This window comes from Apteryx mantelli, chromosome 12 (assembly GCF_036417845.1).
Source record: "Apteryx mantelli isolate bAptMan1 chromosome 12, bAptMan1.hap1, whole genome shotgun sequence".
In the NCBI taxonomy this organism is placed as follows: domain Eukaryota; kingdom Metazoa; phylum Chordata; class Aves; order Apterygiformes; family Apterygidae; genus Apteryx; species Apteryx mantelli.
In genome coordinates, this window is record NC_089989.1 from 19,937,784 (window position 1) to 19,953,074 (window position 15,291).

General features: G+C 42.1%; 1 protein-coding gene across 1 annotated transcript; it reads right to left on the reverse strand.

The window, feature by feature from the left end:
- Positions 1-5,922: 5,922 nt before the first annotated feature.
- Positions 5,923-15,201, reverse strand: THOC7 (THO complex subunit 7). The gene is made up of 8 exons (XM_067303431.1): positions 15,066-15,201; positions 14,570-14,687; positions 13,563-13,690; positions 13,138-13,224; positions 11,293-11,350; positions 7,912-7,978; positions 7,720-7,789; positions 5,923-6,307 (listed from the first exon to the last, which is right to left on the reverse strand). Exons 1-8 carry the CDS (start codon positions 15,082-15,084, stop codon positions 6,240-6,242), a joined length of 615 nt encoding a protein of 204 aa, XP_067159532.1. The 5' UTR covers positions 15,085-15,201; the 3' UTR covers positions 5,923-6,239.
- Positions 15,202-15,291: the final 90 nt, after the last annotated feature.

Consider the following 15,291-nt stretch of genomic DNA (forward strand, 5'->3'; position numbering starts at 1 on the left):
TTGGCTGGTTGCTCCCGCGCGCTGCACCTGAACGGGTCTCCTGTGCCTGCTGCGCCAGCAGAGGCTTTCAGCTTCAGCTGTGAAGTTCACTGGCCTTTGGGAGGTTTTCCAGCAGAAAATACACCGCTTCAGGGAGGACAGCTGATTTGGAATACGAGCTAATGCACGTGGACTTGAGTGCAGCGAGGTCAGTTTATAGCTGAATGTCACTTTGGTTCATATAAGGAGATTCACGTCGAATAACATTTTAGGTCAGAGTCATTGGAAGAGAGGTTGCAGACAACTTGCCCTGCTAACTCATAAATTACACGCTGGTTTTCGTTCCGAAAGGGTTCCTAATGGGGCCTGTTTGTTGCACAAAGTACACTGCGTTACTTCCACCGGCTACTTGGGATGAAACAATTTTCTGCTGAGAAGAGCAGGATCCATTTCTCCTTGGAGATAAACTATCGTTTTAAATTCTCTCAGTGGTGACTTTTTCATTACAGGCAAATTGACAAAGCGTAAAAATGTTGTTTTCAGGGTTGGGTTTTTTTTCCTTTAATATAAGAACAATTTAGAAATCGGCTTGCTATACAGTCTCGGCTGCTATTTTAAGAATTTTCCTGCAGTTTAACACTCCCAGCAACTTTTGCCCAGTGGGCTGGAGGCAGAGGCTCCCGCACGCTTGCGTGTCCATGCATCTGGGCATCAGTCACTGCTGCCGCGCTGCCGGGCTCGGCTCCTCCTGCCCTGGGGCAGGAGGCGGCTCCGGGGAGCTGGTTTCCATCTGCTCTTCACCATCAGTAGAAAAATTATTTATTGTTTCTATTGTGCTGGGTCCGTGCTAGGGGTCATAACAAAGAGCAAAGGTTTTAACAGTGCACTTTTTGCTCCCTTGCAGCGTTTTATGTTTGGGTGTTTTAGGTGAGGATTTGAAAATTTGGGTGTTTTAGGTGCTGAGTGTGCGGCAAAGAGCCTGTGTGTTTTTTACAGCTGCAAACACCGGTGGGACCATCCACAAATGAAAAATTGAGACCTAAAGGAGGCACTGTAGTTTAAAATGGATTTGCAAAGTCGAGAACTAATGGAAATATAAATATGAAGGAGCTTAACTCCTCCTGTCCTTTGATCATATTTTGAGTCAAAACAGATGCTCGCTCTGTTCGTTCTCCTTACAGGGAGATAAAGACACAAAGCGTTGCAGGAACTGCTCGGACTAGAGCGTTCCCGGGGTGGGAAATTCAGAGGAATCTGTGGCTTTTAAGAGATGGGAGCAAGTGTTCGGCGTAATCTGCCCGCTGCAGGAGGAGAGGGTCGGTGTGGGCTGCAAGGCTGGCGTCTGCTGCCACCTGCCGCTGCCGCGGTCCCCGTGCGTGTCCGGCGCCGCACGGCAGCCCGGCCCGGGGTGCGCAGCGGCGCCGGGAGCCCGAGCAGGGCCGGACCTGCGACAGCTGGACACAGCTGGGGCCTTAATACCCGGAGAAGAGACTTAAAACCAGAGGAGCGGCCCATTTGCGTGAGCCGAGCCGCGCTCAGGCTCTGCTATTCTGCGAGTACGGACAGAGCCGAGGCTGGCGGCAATTCTGCGCGGACCGTCCTCGCTTCCAGACTAATTCCTCCTTTCCTCTTGCTGCCTCGGTGTTTGGGAGGAGGGAGAGTTGTGTCTCTGCTGCAAGAAAGTGGTGTATTTGACATGGAGGGAATGGAAAAAGGTATGTTAAACAACAGGCCGGAGTCTTTAGAATTAGTTTTGTGCCAGTGGAAATTAGGAAATTTAGAATTAGTTTTGCGCTAATTGGGCAGAAAGCTAATACTTTTTTACTCATCCTTCCTCTCCCATACTTCAGGACACGCTTGCCCATGCAGCGATGAATCGCTTTGGGTATCGGTTTCGGAGGCTGTCGGTAAAACCGTGGGGCCTGACCCTTAGGTGGTGCAAGCCAGCGATGCCCCCTTGCAAGCAGCTGGAGCTCGCCCAGCTCCCGGGGGCTGCGGTGACTTGTATAATCTTAACACGTGTTCTCCCTGCCCCCCCCCCAAAAAAAGCCACATGAAACACAAACACCGAATCTAAAGAAATGAATTTGCTTCAGATTTCCTTTGTCCTGGGTTCCTCAGTTAGCATCAGCTGCTGCCGTTTAGCCAGGAACACCAACAGAGATGGCCCAACGCAACGCGCTCTCTGCTTCTGGCGAGGACAAATCGAGAGCTCCTCCGTCTACGAAACAAGCCCTACGCAACCTCCTTCTGCACGGCGGCCAAGGGCTCCTCCTGCTTCTCCTCAGATGGCTGCTAATCTGCACAAAGACCAGCAGCGTGCCAAGTCCCTTGCTTTAGGATTGCCCACAAATGACGTGCTTTTCCACGTGAGGCTCTCGCCGGTGCTCCCATCCGTTGGGATGTGCTGGGTCCAGCAGATAGGGCCGCAGCGCCAGTCTCATTCCCCAAGTGCTTTAGGGACGTAACTGAGCAGCCTGATTTAGAAATGTGGAGCTAGCTACCGTTTGGCTCCTGCTCAGCGTTGGCAGGCAGGTGAATGACATGGATCAGGGTAGGCATCAGAGGGCTTTACAGGCAGGCAGCATCATGCTCCGCACTCAGGATCCTCGGTGTCAAGCCTGTTTTGCCTCCCAGCTGTGTGGGGCTGTCGCTAGGGCAGGGCAGAAACAGCCTTTTTGTACCGGCTTTGCACAGGGCCCAGCAGCGTGCAGGTCCTGGGCTATGAGTGGAGCTTCCAGGGGCTACTGCAAGGCAGGTAATACAAAGTTTATGGGAACAGAGTTGGGAAATGAAGGCTGAGGTAACCCAAGAACACATGCCTGTCAGTCAGGGAGAAGCATGAAAGTTGGAACGCTTCTACTTCTGACTTGTTTTCTCTGGGTTCTGTTATGTGTTTTCAGCAGTTCATATACTAGTATAGTATTTCCGTGATGCCTGTATTGTATAAAATAATCACTTTTATCTTAGGCTCCTAGAGCAAAACTAACACTACTTATCTGTACCTCTTGACTTCTTTTTTTTTTTTAATTCCTCAAAAAGGACAAACACCTGAGACTTGAGAATGGGGGAAAGGATGGTAACATTCAATTGTGACAGTTGGAAAATTTATACCACAAATATCTAAAATTATTAATAATTTGTCTCACACATCTTTGGGCTACATTTTTCCAATGTTCTTTGCTGGCAGCAGCAATCTTCAAATTACCATGGTTTCAGAGATATCCTATCACTTGGCAATGTGTCACTGTGACCCTCTTTCTCCCGCTTCCCTCTTCCTTACATGGAGCTGTCTAAATCTCTTTATCTAAAGGATTCTGCCCAAGTTACCAATTGTGTCAAATGTTCCATTCTCCTTTTACCTCTCCGTTGTTTGGAGAGGAAAGAAAAACAAGTCCCAGCATAGCAAACGTCAGCTCACCGCTTAAGCATCTCATTCCGCTTGAAATCTTACATCCACATGGCAATGGCATTAAGCTAATCCTTCAGCTCAGGACACACAAGGCAGATCATGACAATAGGAAAGATGTATTTAAATAGCACAGTTGTTGAGATGCTCAGTTTACGTGTGTACAGATTTGTGTGTGTGTTGATTTAGAGTCGTGCAGGGAAGCAACATCATAGCAGGACAGGTTTCCAGCCAGGGATGAAACAGTGACAGTCCTCTGTGCTTGAAAATATGACACACAGAAAACTTCAACAGAAGAATAAAGGAGATGCAAGTATCTATTCTGAGAAGATGCAGGGCAGATTAGAACCTGGAACATGTGACTTAATAACAGAGCAGGTTAAATCTTGCCCGGCATTAGAGTTTCTTCTGGGAAAGATCTGAGCCAAACATAGTGGAACATTGTTTCTCTTTTGGTACAAATCTAATGCTCAAGAGGTTAGAGATACAGATACGGAAAAGATAGGAGCAAAGATTTCTAATGTCGCACTGACGCTGCATTTGCAATGAATTGATGTCATATGCTTCTGTTTACTTTCCAAGGCAGTATGGTTTCCACGGGTGGTAACACCACCCTCTTGCTGCCACATTGCACTAGGGCAAGTTGATTTTCTCGGGCAATAATCTTTTCAGGATTGCATCACTGTAATTCAAACCAGAATATATTCCTTACTTAGCCATCCCTTTGTACCGCTTCTCTTCTGCACACTTTCTTACTCCATATACATATTCCTTGCAAGATGGACAGACTGACAAATCAGCATGTTTCTGGTCAGGTTCTATATAGAGCAGTACAAATTCCTAGGTAAGATACTTCAGTCATCTAAGCAGTTTCCCAAGAACTACGTAAAATAACAAATGGAAAATGTGAGTCGTCCATGCCCGTGCTGTTATTGAGACCAGTTTTAGCTGGTAAAGTTCACCCACCTCGGTAGCAATAAAGGATGCAGACAGCCGCACAGAGGGCCTTTCAGCCACACAAAACAACCTTAATAGGCTTCAAAACTGTCTTGAGACTTTGCCATTTATAATCCTCATAATTCATACATTCATGAAAGCGACTCCTCCCTGATTTAGCAATAATTTAGCATTGCTGCTTTACAAAATATTTTACTGCTCACTGTTGTTAGGAAGGAAAAAAAAACAGAACAGTAAATACTTCTTGACAGTGTATTTTTCCTAAGAAATCCTTTTTGTTTGCTTATTCCCACCCTCCACCCACCTCCCATCCTCAGCTGCAAAATTCGTTAAGTGCACAGGAAGGACTACATGTCTACACAGGCTTTGCCAAGTAAACCTGAGCTTCCTCTGTGCTCTGAGTTGACCAGCTGTGAACTAGAAGATTTTTGACAGCTTATTAGTGCAGGGCTGCACTGTGCTACTGCAGTTGTATGGCTTCTAGTGCAGCTGGCTTGCCTTTAGCAAACTTGGAATGCAAGCAAAATAAGCTCGGATGTGTCTGCTCAGCCTAACGCACATAGACCCACAGACACTGAGAGTGGGAATTATACAGTATTTAGTCCACAGAAGTCCAAAGCTGCAATCCTGGAAATCGCCCTCAGCTGTCACCTAGTCTGAGGGTGAGGCTCCATTCTATGTAATATTGTTATTTTTACTTCAACCACTTATGCTTATGACTCAGCCTGAATAAGATCCAAAAAGTGATGTTCTTTTACCCAACCACTGGAGGGTTGATTTAACAGGTGCTTTGAGAACATGTCTAACAGGTACTGACATGACCTACCACTGCCCTTTGTTTCCCCACCCCGCCAACTTACAAAAGCCTACAGCACACGCTCACTTGTTGGGAAGGTTAAAATCCCTATCTATCTCCTACCTCCCAGCAGAGCGCTCAGCAGCAGGCTGCAGAATGGTTCGAGTGCACTTATTCCAACCTCCCTACTAACAAAAGAATCTGAGATTTGTTGACATTATGACTGTACCTCTACTAGTCAGCGCTGTCACCATAAAAAAGAAAGGGTTCCACCATCTGTTTCAGGAACTATGATTATTTCATAACAGTCAATTGATGGATACAATCCAGAAACAGATTATCAATGGTATCACTATTAGATTCCTGATTCTACAAGAACAAAGCTTTTCAACTGCAGTTTTAAATGCGTAATTTTGAAATGTGACTTTAGATGTGGTTGTACACAGTACAGCACAGATCACTGTCTGGAGTTCTTTGCATCATCTTAAGGAAAAAGATATACGGTATGATTTTTGTTAGTTTAGAGCCCTTGAAAAATATTCATATAAAAAAAATCACCTGTACAGAATTAGACTAGTAAATGTCATAAGTAAGTTCTAAAATGCCTAGGATGACAGCTACTTTGAAAACTCTAGTCTCTACTTGGTTCAATTTTAGGTCACATCCAGACTAGGGTATGGAAGCTGGGACTTGAGCAAAGAAGTACTGATATCAGTGCAACTTCAAGCAAGAAAAGGAGCCCTTACTAGTAAGGCTCAATGCCGACTTAAAAATAGGAGACTGTTTGTAAACACCTTTTATTGACAATGTTTTGCAAACACCTTAGTTTATAAGAACCGTACAGAAGATTCACCCTTTGTAAACCAAGAACATCTTTCTTGTCATGTGTTACAAAGCACCTGCACAGATCTGTAACTGTTTTCCCCTGGAGCACAAGCAAAACAAGTATTTTTGTATAAAAATATTAATTAGAATTCCTACACTGGTGAAATTCACAGAAGCAGTGGAAAATTCTGTTTTTCAGCTCCTGCTCTTTTACTGTTGGTTTCAACACAAAGCAAAGACATCTGGACAATCTTCAGTAAGTGTAAGGTATATCTACTGTTTGGCCTCTGTTTCCATCTGAGTTTCTTGAGATTCTTCCGCTTCTGAAAGTTTTTCATCATCTAAAATTGAACATGACTGTTGGTCAAACATACTGAGATTACATTTACAAGCTATATTGCTGAGTTGTGTCCCACTTAAATATTTTGCATTGATTGCCTTAAATCTGTAATTGAATATCTCATTATACAAAATGCTAAGTTCAAACTAAAAAATCCTTAAAGTAAGGCTGACATCTGTAATAGCTATTACAGGAAACAGGGAGTAAATTCTGTTGTCTCAGTTCAAGCAAACATTGGAGATTGCTTTAAATTATGCACCTAATATTTGCTTATTGGTGGTTTAGTCATCTGAACTTTTATAAATTATAAAAATGACAATAGTAATAATAATGCTATATTTGCAGGCCTCAAAACACTATACAAAAGAACATGGTTATTCTTTCCATTTTATTCAGAAAACTAAGGTACAAAGATGATGAGATTTTCCCAAGGTCATGTAATCAGAGAGTGATGACACAGAGGATATAAAGCAAGTCTTTCAAACAGAAGTTGGGCTTTCCACGAAACTGTTACTTCCTTCACAAAATTCTAGAAGCTAAAAGGTAAACTACACATTCCTACGGAAGGGTATTCTAGAGACTTAAGCAAATATTACTAACACTAGTAACACTTAATAACAATAACCTTCTGCTAAAGTGCACCTAGGGATTAACAGTTCACTCTGCTTAACAAGGTCTAGAGGGCCTTAGAGAATGAAAGTCTGCTCTTATAGCCATCTATGTATGTTAATCAGGTCATGCGCACAGACTATACCAACTATTCTGTCTTTGGAAGACAGGGCAAATATCCAACAAATAATATTTAAAGCAATATTATCCATATTAGAGTACAAAAAGTAGGCATTGATTTGAAAGTATTAAGTATTTCTATGATAAAAGATGAATTTATTGATTAAATTCCTGAATTTAGCTCTTGTATATGACAGTTTTAGTCCCTACTCTACTACAGACTTCCTATATGAGTAGGCAAGTCATTTAGCTTTTCTACATTCCAACTTCTTTTTAGTAAAACCTCAAATGATACCATGATGGCAACGACATGTTCAATACTATTGAAATAGGGATCATACAAATAAGTTTGGAAACTATGCACAAGAATACTTTTCTGTATTGCCTGTAAAAAAGACATGATACTAAAATTGTCATTCTTAATCTCCACATTTTAAAGTCTGTTGCCTATAGATAAATCTGATGCTAATCAGGAGATGACATGGTGGCTAGCTTGTAAAAACAAAAGAGTCTGAGCAGACTCAGGCTCTGGACAACTACTGGAAAATACTGCCTATGCAAGAGGTCACCACCCCCTACTGCACATTGCTATCCTGCTGCTGTCATTTCCTCCAATCTGCTGGCACAGACCATTCCCTAAACCCTACCCAATTTTACATAATACCCATATATAACACCACTTACTTTCCAGGGTTTGCTGAAGTTCATGGATGGTGCTTAGAAGAACATGAAACTGTTTTCTTCTCAGCTCCAACTGGAACCACAAAATATATATTTTAGGAAACAGAGTGCACATACAGCCAGACAACTCATAGCAGATTCTTCATTAAATATGTTCCTATTAAATAATTATACAACACTATCTGAAAAACCTACCTTATCTTCAACATTTTCTTTAATGTGAGAAAGATGTTGAAGTTCTTTCCCCAAGGCTTCTAGCTGCCTGAAAAGAAATTGTCATAGTATTTTTAAAACTTCTGTGAAGTTTTTGAAAAATAAATTTGAACAAAGTTGAGAAAAAAGAATCATTAAATAAACAGCATAAGTAACAACACTGCAAAGCTATACAAACCATAGTAAATGAAAACAACATTTATGTAAGGCTGCTTCACATAAAAGGTTAAACTATTATGTCATAAACTTATCATTTCAGGACTTATAGAAAACAAGGCTGCCAAGCTGGAATGCAATTGTATATTGGGCACTGGGTCCATAACAATTCAATCCTGCCACACTACACATGGTCTTTTACATGATCATACAATGAAAATGAAAGAAGCAGGTTACATTAACATTAAACACCCTTTTACAAGCTCCACTGCTTTAAAGATTTTTTTATGTTGACAGGAGTAGATTAAATAAAAACATAGCATTAGCATGGAAGAACATATCTGATAAACCTACATACCCAGCATACAAACACAATTGCCAGACTTGATCAAATATATAGCCCTATCTTAGCTCTAACGATGGCCAGACCAGGCATAGTAGTGGATGATATATACACTTTACAGTAGGCACATGTGGAATAATCCACATTTCGGATGAAACTACATGATACAGCTTATGCCTCAGCACACAGTGTTTAGTATCTCCTCAAAACATTTGTTCTCTGTTCTCACTCAGACCCACCACAGCCCACCACAATCCTTTTTGAGATAAGGCAAGAAGTAAAAGGTACCATCACATAGCTTTCAAAGGAGGATGGAGCATCAGCTCTTACACAGATGTCCTCCCACCTCCAGTTGCGCCCTTCTAGTTTTTCTCTAATGCCTACTATAATTTATGCTCCCTGTAATGAGAACAATCTGTTCCGTTAAAGGTTAGATAGATTGAGACTGACCATCCCCGATTAATTATCAGGCAGAGCCACATAGGGGTCAGCAAGGGAATAAAGGGCTCTTTCTGAAGCACTGAGAGCTTCTGCAACTAATCTGGGCAGGGAACCACAAAAAGGCTTCCAGCCCTGCGTGGATGGTTGTGAAAAAGTTCCCTTTTAGTGCTGCCTGAGGGTGCTGTCTTGTTTTTGCGGCAGTACACTGGTACCTTGAGGGGAACGCCTGAAACAGGGCTGGGTGCGGCATTTAAACCTTCCTACAATGGAAATAGGCTAACAGCTCACAGGCTTGTACAATGATTTTGCTAGCATTTCATTTCCAGATCCTGAAAGACTTCTATTTACCCAGATTAGTCTCTCGAATCTTACAGTTTATGCCTTGCTGTCAGAAATATGCATGTCTTATCACAGTCTGCTATTTTTCCCAGTAACATCCAAGCTACATCTGGAATTTTACCACTTTTACTTTCAGCTCCAGAGAACCTTCGCCTAGCCTTCTCATTTGCGTATCTCTTTTTCTAAGATTCAGTGTCATTTCGTGGTGTTCTAACAGCTCTTTTGATACTGCAACTAATTACACCGTGGGCTCTGCTGCTTAGTGGTTCAACTCCTGTCACTTCCTGAATTGGCTCCTGTGCATTACTTGTGACTAAGTCGATAAGAGCTTCCCTTCTTTTGTGCTCTAGGACTCGTTGTTCCAAGGAACAGTCCCTTAGAAGCGTAAAAGAAATATTTCTCCGAACTTTATCCTCTTGTGCCATATGACCTGCAAAGGCTATAAATGTAACTCTTGCAATAAACCGTGACATTTCTCCTGACAAGTTTTCTCTGGTGTTTTTAGTAATTAAGAGTTCCATGAATAACATGATGTTGTTCCTGAGACTTTCTCCATTCTAATTTAAGGGTGGTCTTTCTTGATGCACAGTAGCTGACTTTCTGTACACTTCCCTCCAACTGGAGGGCAGGGAGAGCTTGTAATTAAAGTTTTGGAAGAAAACTTCATCTAGTGCCTATATTTAGAATATATTCACTTGCAGAGGTCAGTTAAAGCTAAAATACTTATGAATCAAGCTCCTTTAAAAAATTTTCCATTCTGTATATACCCTATTTCCGTATCTGTAAAATGGAGAATCATGCTCTGCTCAAATTCAAATCTGTTTCTCTGACTGAGGATATGAAGGACTAAAAAAAAGGGCATACATTGTAGACATTCTTACAGTGCATTAACACACTGGTATTCCTAATTGCAATATACTCTTCTAAGGAGAAGACAAAATGAAGTATACGGAAGGACAAAATGCCAAATTTACCAGATGTTTTGTGTTGCCATTTCTAGCTTTGCTTAGGAGACTTATGCTTAGAAGTGTTATGCAAAATTAAAACAGAAAGCCCAAGAAATCTAAACTACCTCACATCTTTTAAAAAATGCACTATTATTTACTTGTTTCCAATCGTAATCAATTGACTTATCTGGAAAAAATAGGCACTTCTGGTAATTCTTTATCATGAATTTTCAATTGATAAATAGCACATGTTAACTAGTAAAGTAAGAAGTATCCAGGTTGCTCAAGAGTTGACCGTAATAATCAAAGTTGTGGTAATGACTACAGAAGACCATGGAATATGAAAACACAGCCTCCCTCTGCAATTTCACCGAAAGTGAGCGACAGAATAGACAGAAGCTGCATTTAAATGAGAACAGCAATCCCATGCTACATCTTAATCAGGTTAAGAAGAACAAAATCATAGATGCAATGAGTCCTGGAATATTTCTGTGGTTTGATAAAGTTCAAAAATATTATCTTCCCTGAACTGTCCAAAATGACCCAAAAGCACAGATAGCGATCCAAATCCAACAAGGACACAAGCAATACTGTAAATTACATGCAGGACGAGTTGGACAACAGGTAGGTCTAACCTGCGTGCCAAGGCAGGTTAGATTGTGGTATACAAGCTAGTAATTTATAACCAGGCACGCAGGAAGAACAACTATAAGGAAAAACATAAACCTAAAAGCTTTCTCCTGCTTTCTCGCATTCCATCTTATTTGCTTGTGTTATATATTTTTCCTGACTACTGAATCCCTCGCTAGTGCACTTTACAGCACTTTCCCACTATCTCTCTTTTCAACTTGTCACTGGTAAATTGACATGCATTTAAGTCTGAGTTTCACACATTCACCTTAACAATGGAAAATTTTAAAATGCGAAGTTATTAGCAATGCTTCTGAACCCAAACAGATGGAGATTAATTAAAGTATAGCTGATAAGAACACAGTTTTAAAATGAAACACAAATTTTTCTTGTGTTAAAAGAAATTATTTAAAAGTGAGAAAAGATCAAACTGAAACCAAGGAAATGTCAAATCTGGTGACTTCTGACTTGCTGGCTTATTATAATTTAATGCAATCTTATACTTACTTCAGTGTTTCGTGCCTATCTGGATGGTGCTGTATGACTTTGGCCAAAGCATCGTATTCTGAAAGGAAAAAAAATTTTTTTAAAAATATTGTTAGTCTAAATAATTCTGAAAGCATAGACTCAGGAACCAAAAAACCACATATGATATAAGAGTTTCAATTCTTAATCATTTCTTGAAAACTGTTTAACGTTTTCAAATTTGTACGTAAATAAAATGAACATATATACAAACACACACACAAATAATATATAACTTATACCACACTATAATATTTCAATTTTAAAGGAGATGTTCAGTTTTAAAGTAGATGTTCACATCAAAACAGATTTAAAAAATAAATTCTGATATGATTGCAAGCCATTACCTGCTCACTCAAACTTACCCAGTAATAGTTATTTGTAAGGTATTGAGCCAGAAAACATGACCTTTAGATAGCTCTGTAATGCTGCACACTTTCTTTTGTGCATGATTCATAAGCACTGGTCTTAGATATAATCTAATGTATACGTATAGAAAACAGTGCCGATAAGATGCTTTACACATACTTTTCTCTAAAAATCTTAAATGTTTATAAAATACTATATGAGAAACAGCATGATATTGTAACTGTATTATATGTAAAGAACCATATTATGGTTATATGGGCAAGCCATTTCCTGACAGTATGATTGTACACGTGCCAACCACTTCACTCAGATGGAAAAATTTGTGCAGCAGGCTGGACAGAACATATCAAAAGCAAAAACTTCAGGCCTACAGCTACGAAGAGTTAAGTATTCTCCATTCCTACTCAGGTTCTTTTCATCTCCAGCTGAGCCCAAAAGTGTCCACAAAAGGTTTACTGATCAAACAGTTGTATTTAAAACCATTCATATGTTTTACCTTAAAAAAAACAAAAAAAAACAAAACCCCCCACCTTTTTGCATTACATTTATAAAAAAAGAAAACTTCCTGTTTCTCCTCCATTTCTACTCATTTGATAAGACAATATTACAGGGAAAACACTTTAAGTTTCAATTAAATTATCAGCACGTACTTTTAAGAGACTCCTGTCTCTTAAATACACCTCTCATAACTGGTTTAGAGGTATTTTGTACGGATACACATGGATTTGGTGGGTGTATAACTGACATGGCCATCTTTGTATGTGTGTATGCCAAGACTTTACCTTCCTTTAAAAGCTGAAGGAATGTACTTGCATGATTCTCAGTGCTGGCAGTAAGCCTGTTTCATTCTTCTGTCTTGCTGTTACCGTGTGCTTTAGTTCTAAAGTTACCTGAATTGTCATACAAGGCTTGCTGGGTTTTTCCTTGGCCTGAAAAACATCTTCTTGAGCTACTGTTTAGATTTTCCTGATGTTGTATGTCATTGAGATCTACTGGTTCAATCTTGTCTGCCTCATCCACCAAAAACTTTCAGTAGTTCAACTTTACTTCAGCAGTTTTAAACGAAGGTAGTATACTTGAATATTATGTGCCTTTACAATAACAATTAGGTATTAAATCATTTGACTTATAATGTAAGGTTTTCTGGAGGAAGGGTGTGGGGCCACCACTCTTTTGCCCTGAAAGTAGAGTTTCTGAAGTAAATTTATGAAGAAAAATTCTTCAAAAGCATAGGTTTCCAAAGTGAAATGATGGCAATATACATACACGCTGTTCTATTACTGAATATGGGAATTCACTGAGTGCATGTGAAAACCATTAAAACAAATATAATATTCACAAAACCACTGTTTTCCCTTGTACACTCAAAGATCTGGAAACTATTTCCTAATACAATATATTTTAAAAGGTAACAAAATAATCAAACTGCTCAGTGAAAATACAGATTTTGCTCCTTACCCTGGCGATTTTTTCGAATCCTTTTTGCTTGCAGGATTTGCTTTTTGCATTCAGAAATCTTCTCGTGTGCTGCAGCTATACTATTTTCTTTAACAAAAAGATGTACAGAATTATACCAAAATCAAACAATACATGTCAACAAAACAATCTGCTGCACTATGAAAAGATAAAGAGCCGTTTGTGACATGGTGGCTTCCTAGCTCCATCAGCTTCAAAATTGCACATACTTCAATAGGTTTAAAAAAACCCTTTTTTTGCATGTATTTTAGATACTGACAAGATGCTTTAGAGCTTTTGTATCAGTGCTATATTTAAAAAAAAAAATCATTCATCATATGCATATATTAGGTTCACTAGCACTGGCTCAAGCTTCCTCGTACAAGAGAAATAGTCCAACAGAAAACAGTAATATTTTTCCTCTTTACCTATATCTTTGTAGATTTTTTCATAATTCTCCATTTCTCTCAGGTTCATATCATACACGAGAAGAGTTTTTCCCATTGAAAATTCACACTGTGATAAAGTACTCAGCATTCGCTGGTACTGGCTGTAACTGAAAGCAGACAAGATGGTTATTCCTAAGCAGCATAAAACAGTCATCTACCTTTATACAGCAAGAAACCGAAGTCTACATGAGTAATTTAAGCAACAGTTAAATAACAGCAATCATTAAAGAAATAAAACATTCCAAAAATCCAATGTATAATTTTTGAAAGTGCAGTCAGAAATGTTGCACCAGCTAATTCTATCATAATGCCCTTAAAGGTGCAAAGTGAGTATTAAAGCAACGGGCAGATTGATCCAGGGATTATAAACTTCCCAACTAGGGCAGGCTCTGTGTTCACCGAGATTAGTATTTTAATACTCTACCACTTCTCTGCATATACAGCCATCTTCCTGAAATTTATACCCAAGAGTAGTATGGATCCCACAATAGAACACTACATTGTTGGTCATCTTTTACAACTTTGGCCTCTTTTAAAGAAAAAAACAACTGCAGCAGCAGAAAGACCAACACCATTGTCCTCATCTAACAGGACAAACGCAGAACTGCCAACTAAAACATTCAAGCCACGATGCCGTTATAATAAGGGGGCTCTTGGACCCGGATCGTGAAGCAGCGTGCCGGTCTCGAGAGCGCTCGCAGCGCTGTTCGGCTGCACGATCCAGTCTGCGGCGTTAAGTAACCGCTGAACCATTTCTGCTCCTCGGCTACCACCATAACGCTCCGCGTTTGCACCCGGAGCGCCACAGAGCCATGCCGAAAAGCAGATGTGTGCAGATGTGTACAGACATATTTAACATGAGCAGCAGCAGCAGATGTATATAACACAAGTGACTTTTTCCTTTTCTCCCCCCAAATCCAAGTTCATCTAAGTTTCCATTTAAAGGCCAATCGGCTGTAATTTCCCAAGGCTGAAGGCAGAAATACCCTTCTTCCTGGGATCCGGAGTTGCACCACTTGATGAAGCTCTTCACCAGCAGGTTGATCCGCCTGTCGTCGCCCGCGCCGTCGCCATCGATGAGAAGCCGCTTACGGATCACTTCGTCTGGGGGGGGGGGGGGGGGAGGAAAACCACCGTTTTTAGACGCCTCGCGGGAGGGCGGCAGGGCCCCGAAAGCGGCCCGCGCGACGGCTTTTGGCCCGGCCTAGGCCTCGGGCGCGTCTCCCGGGGCTGAACCGGGGCGATCCGGGCGGCTTTTACTAAGAAGGGGGCGTCCGCGAGCGGCGGGGCCTTAGGTCGGGGAGCGGGGCCGCGCGGCGAGCGGCCTCGGCGGGCCGGGATGGCGGCGGCGGCGGCGGCGGCGGGCGGGCACGGGGGCCGGGGGCGGCGGCGGCGGGGCCGGCGCCGCGGTGAGGGGCCGGGGAAGCGGGGCCGGGGGAGCGGCGCGGCGCGGCGGGCCGCGGGGCGGGAGGGAGGTCTCACCGTCGGTCACGGCCCCCATGGCGGCGAGCGGCGGCGGCGGCGGCGGGGCGGCGGCAGCGAGTGAGGTCAGCTTCCCACAATGCAGCCGGCGAGAGCGGCGGCCATGGAGGGGGAGGCGGTGGCGGCGGCGGCGGCGGCTGGGGCCTGAGCCGGCTGGCGGCGGACGCGCGGCCCGGCGGCGGCGGCGGCGGCGGCGGGCAGGGCCGGCGGGCGAGGCCCGCGCCCC

Coding starts and splice junctions, on each gene's coding strand:
- THOC7 (XM_067303431.1), bottom strand. Junction 7,979..11,292: donor GATAGGCACGAAACACTGAA/GTAAGTATAAGA, acceptor ATTTCTTTTCAG/GCAGCTAGAAGCCTTGGGGA. Junction 6,308..7,719: donor ACTTCAGCAAACCCTGGAAA/GTAAGTGGTGTT, acceptor GTTCAATTTTAG/ATGATGAAAAACTTTCAGAA.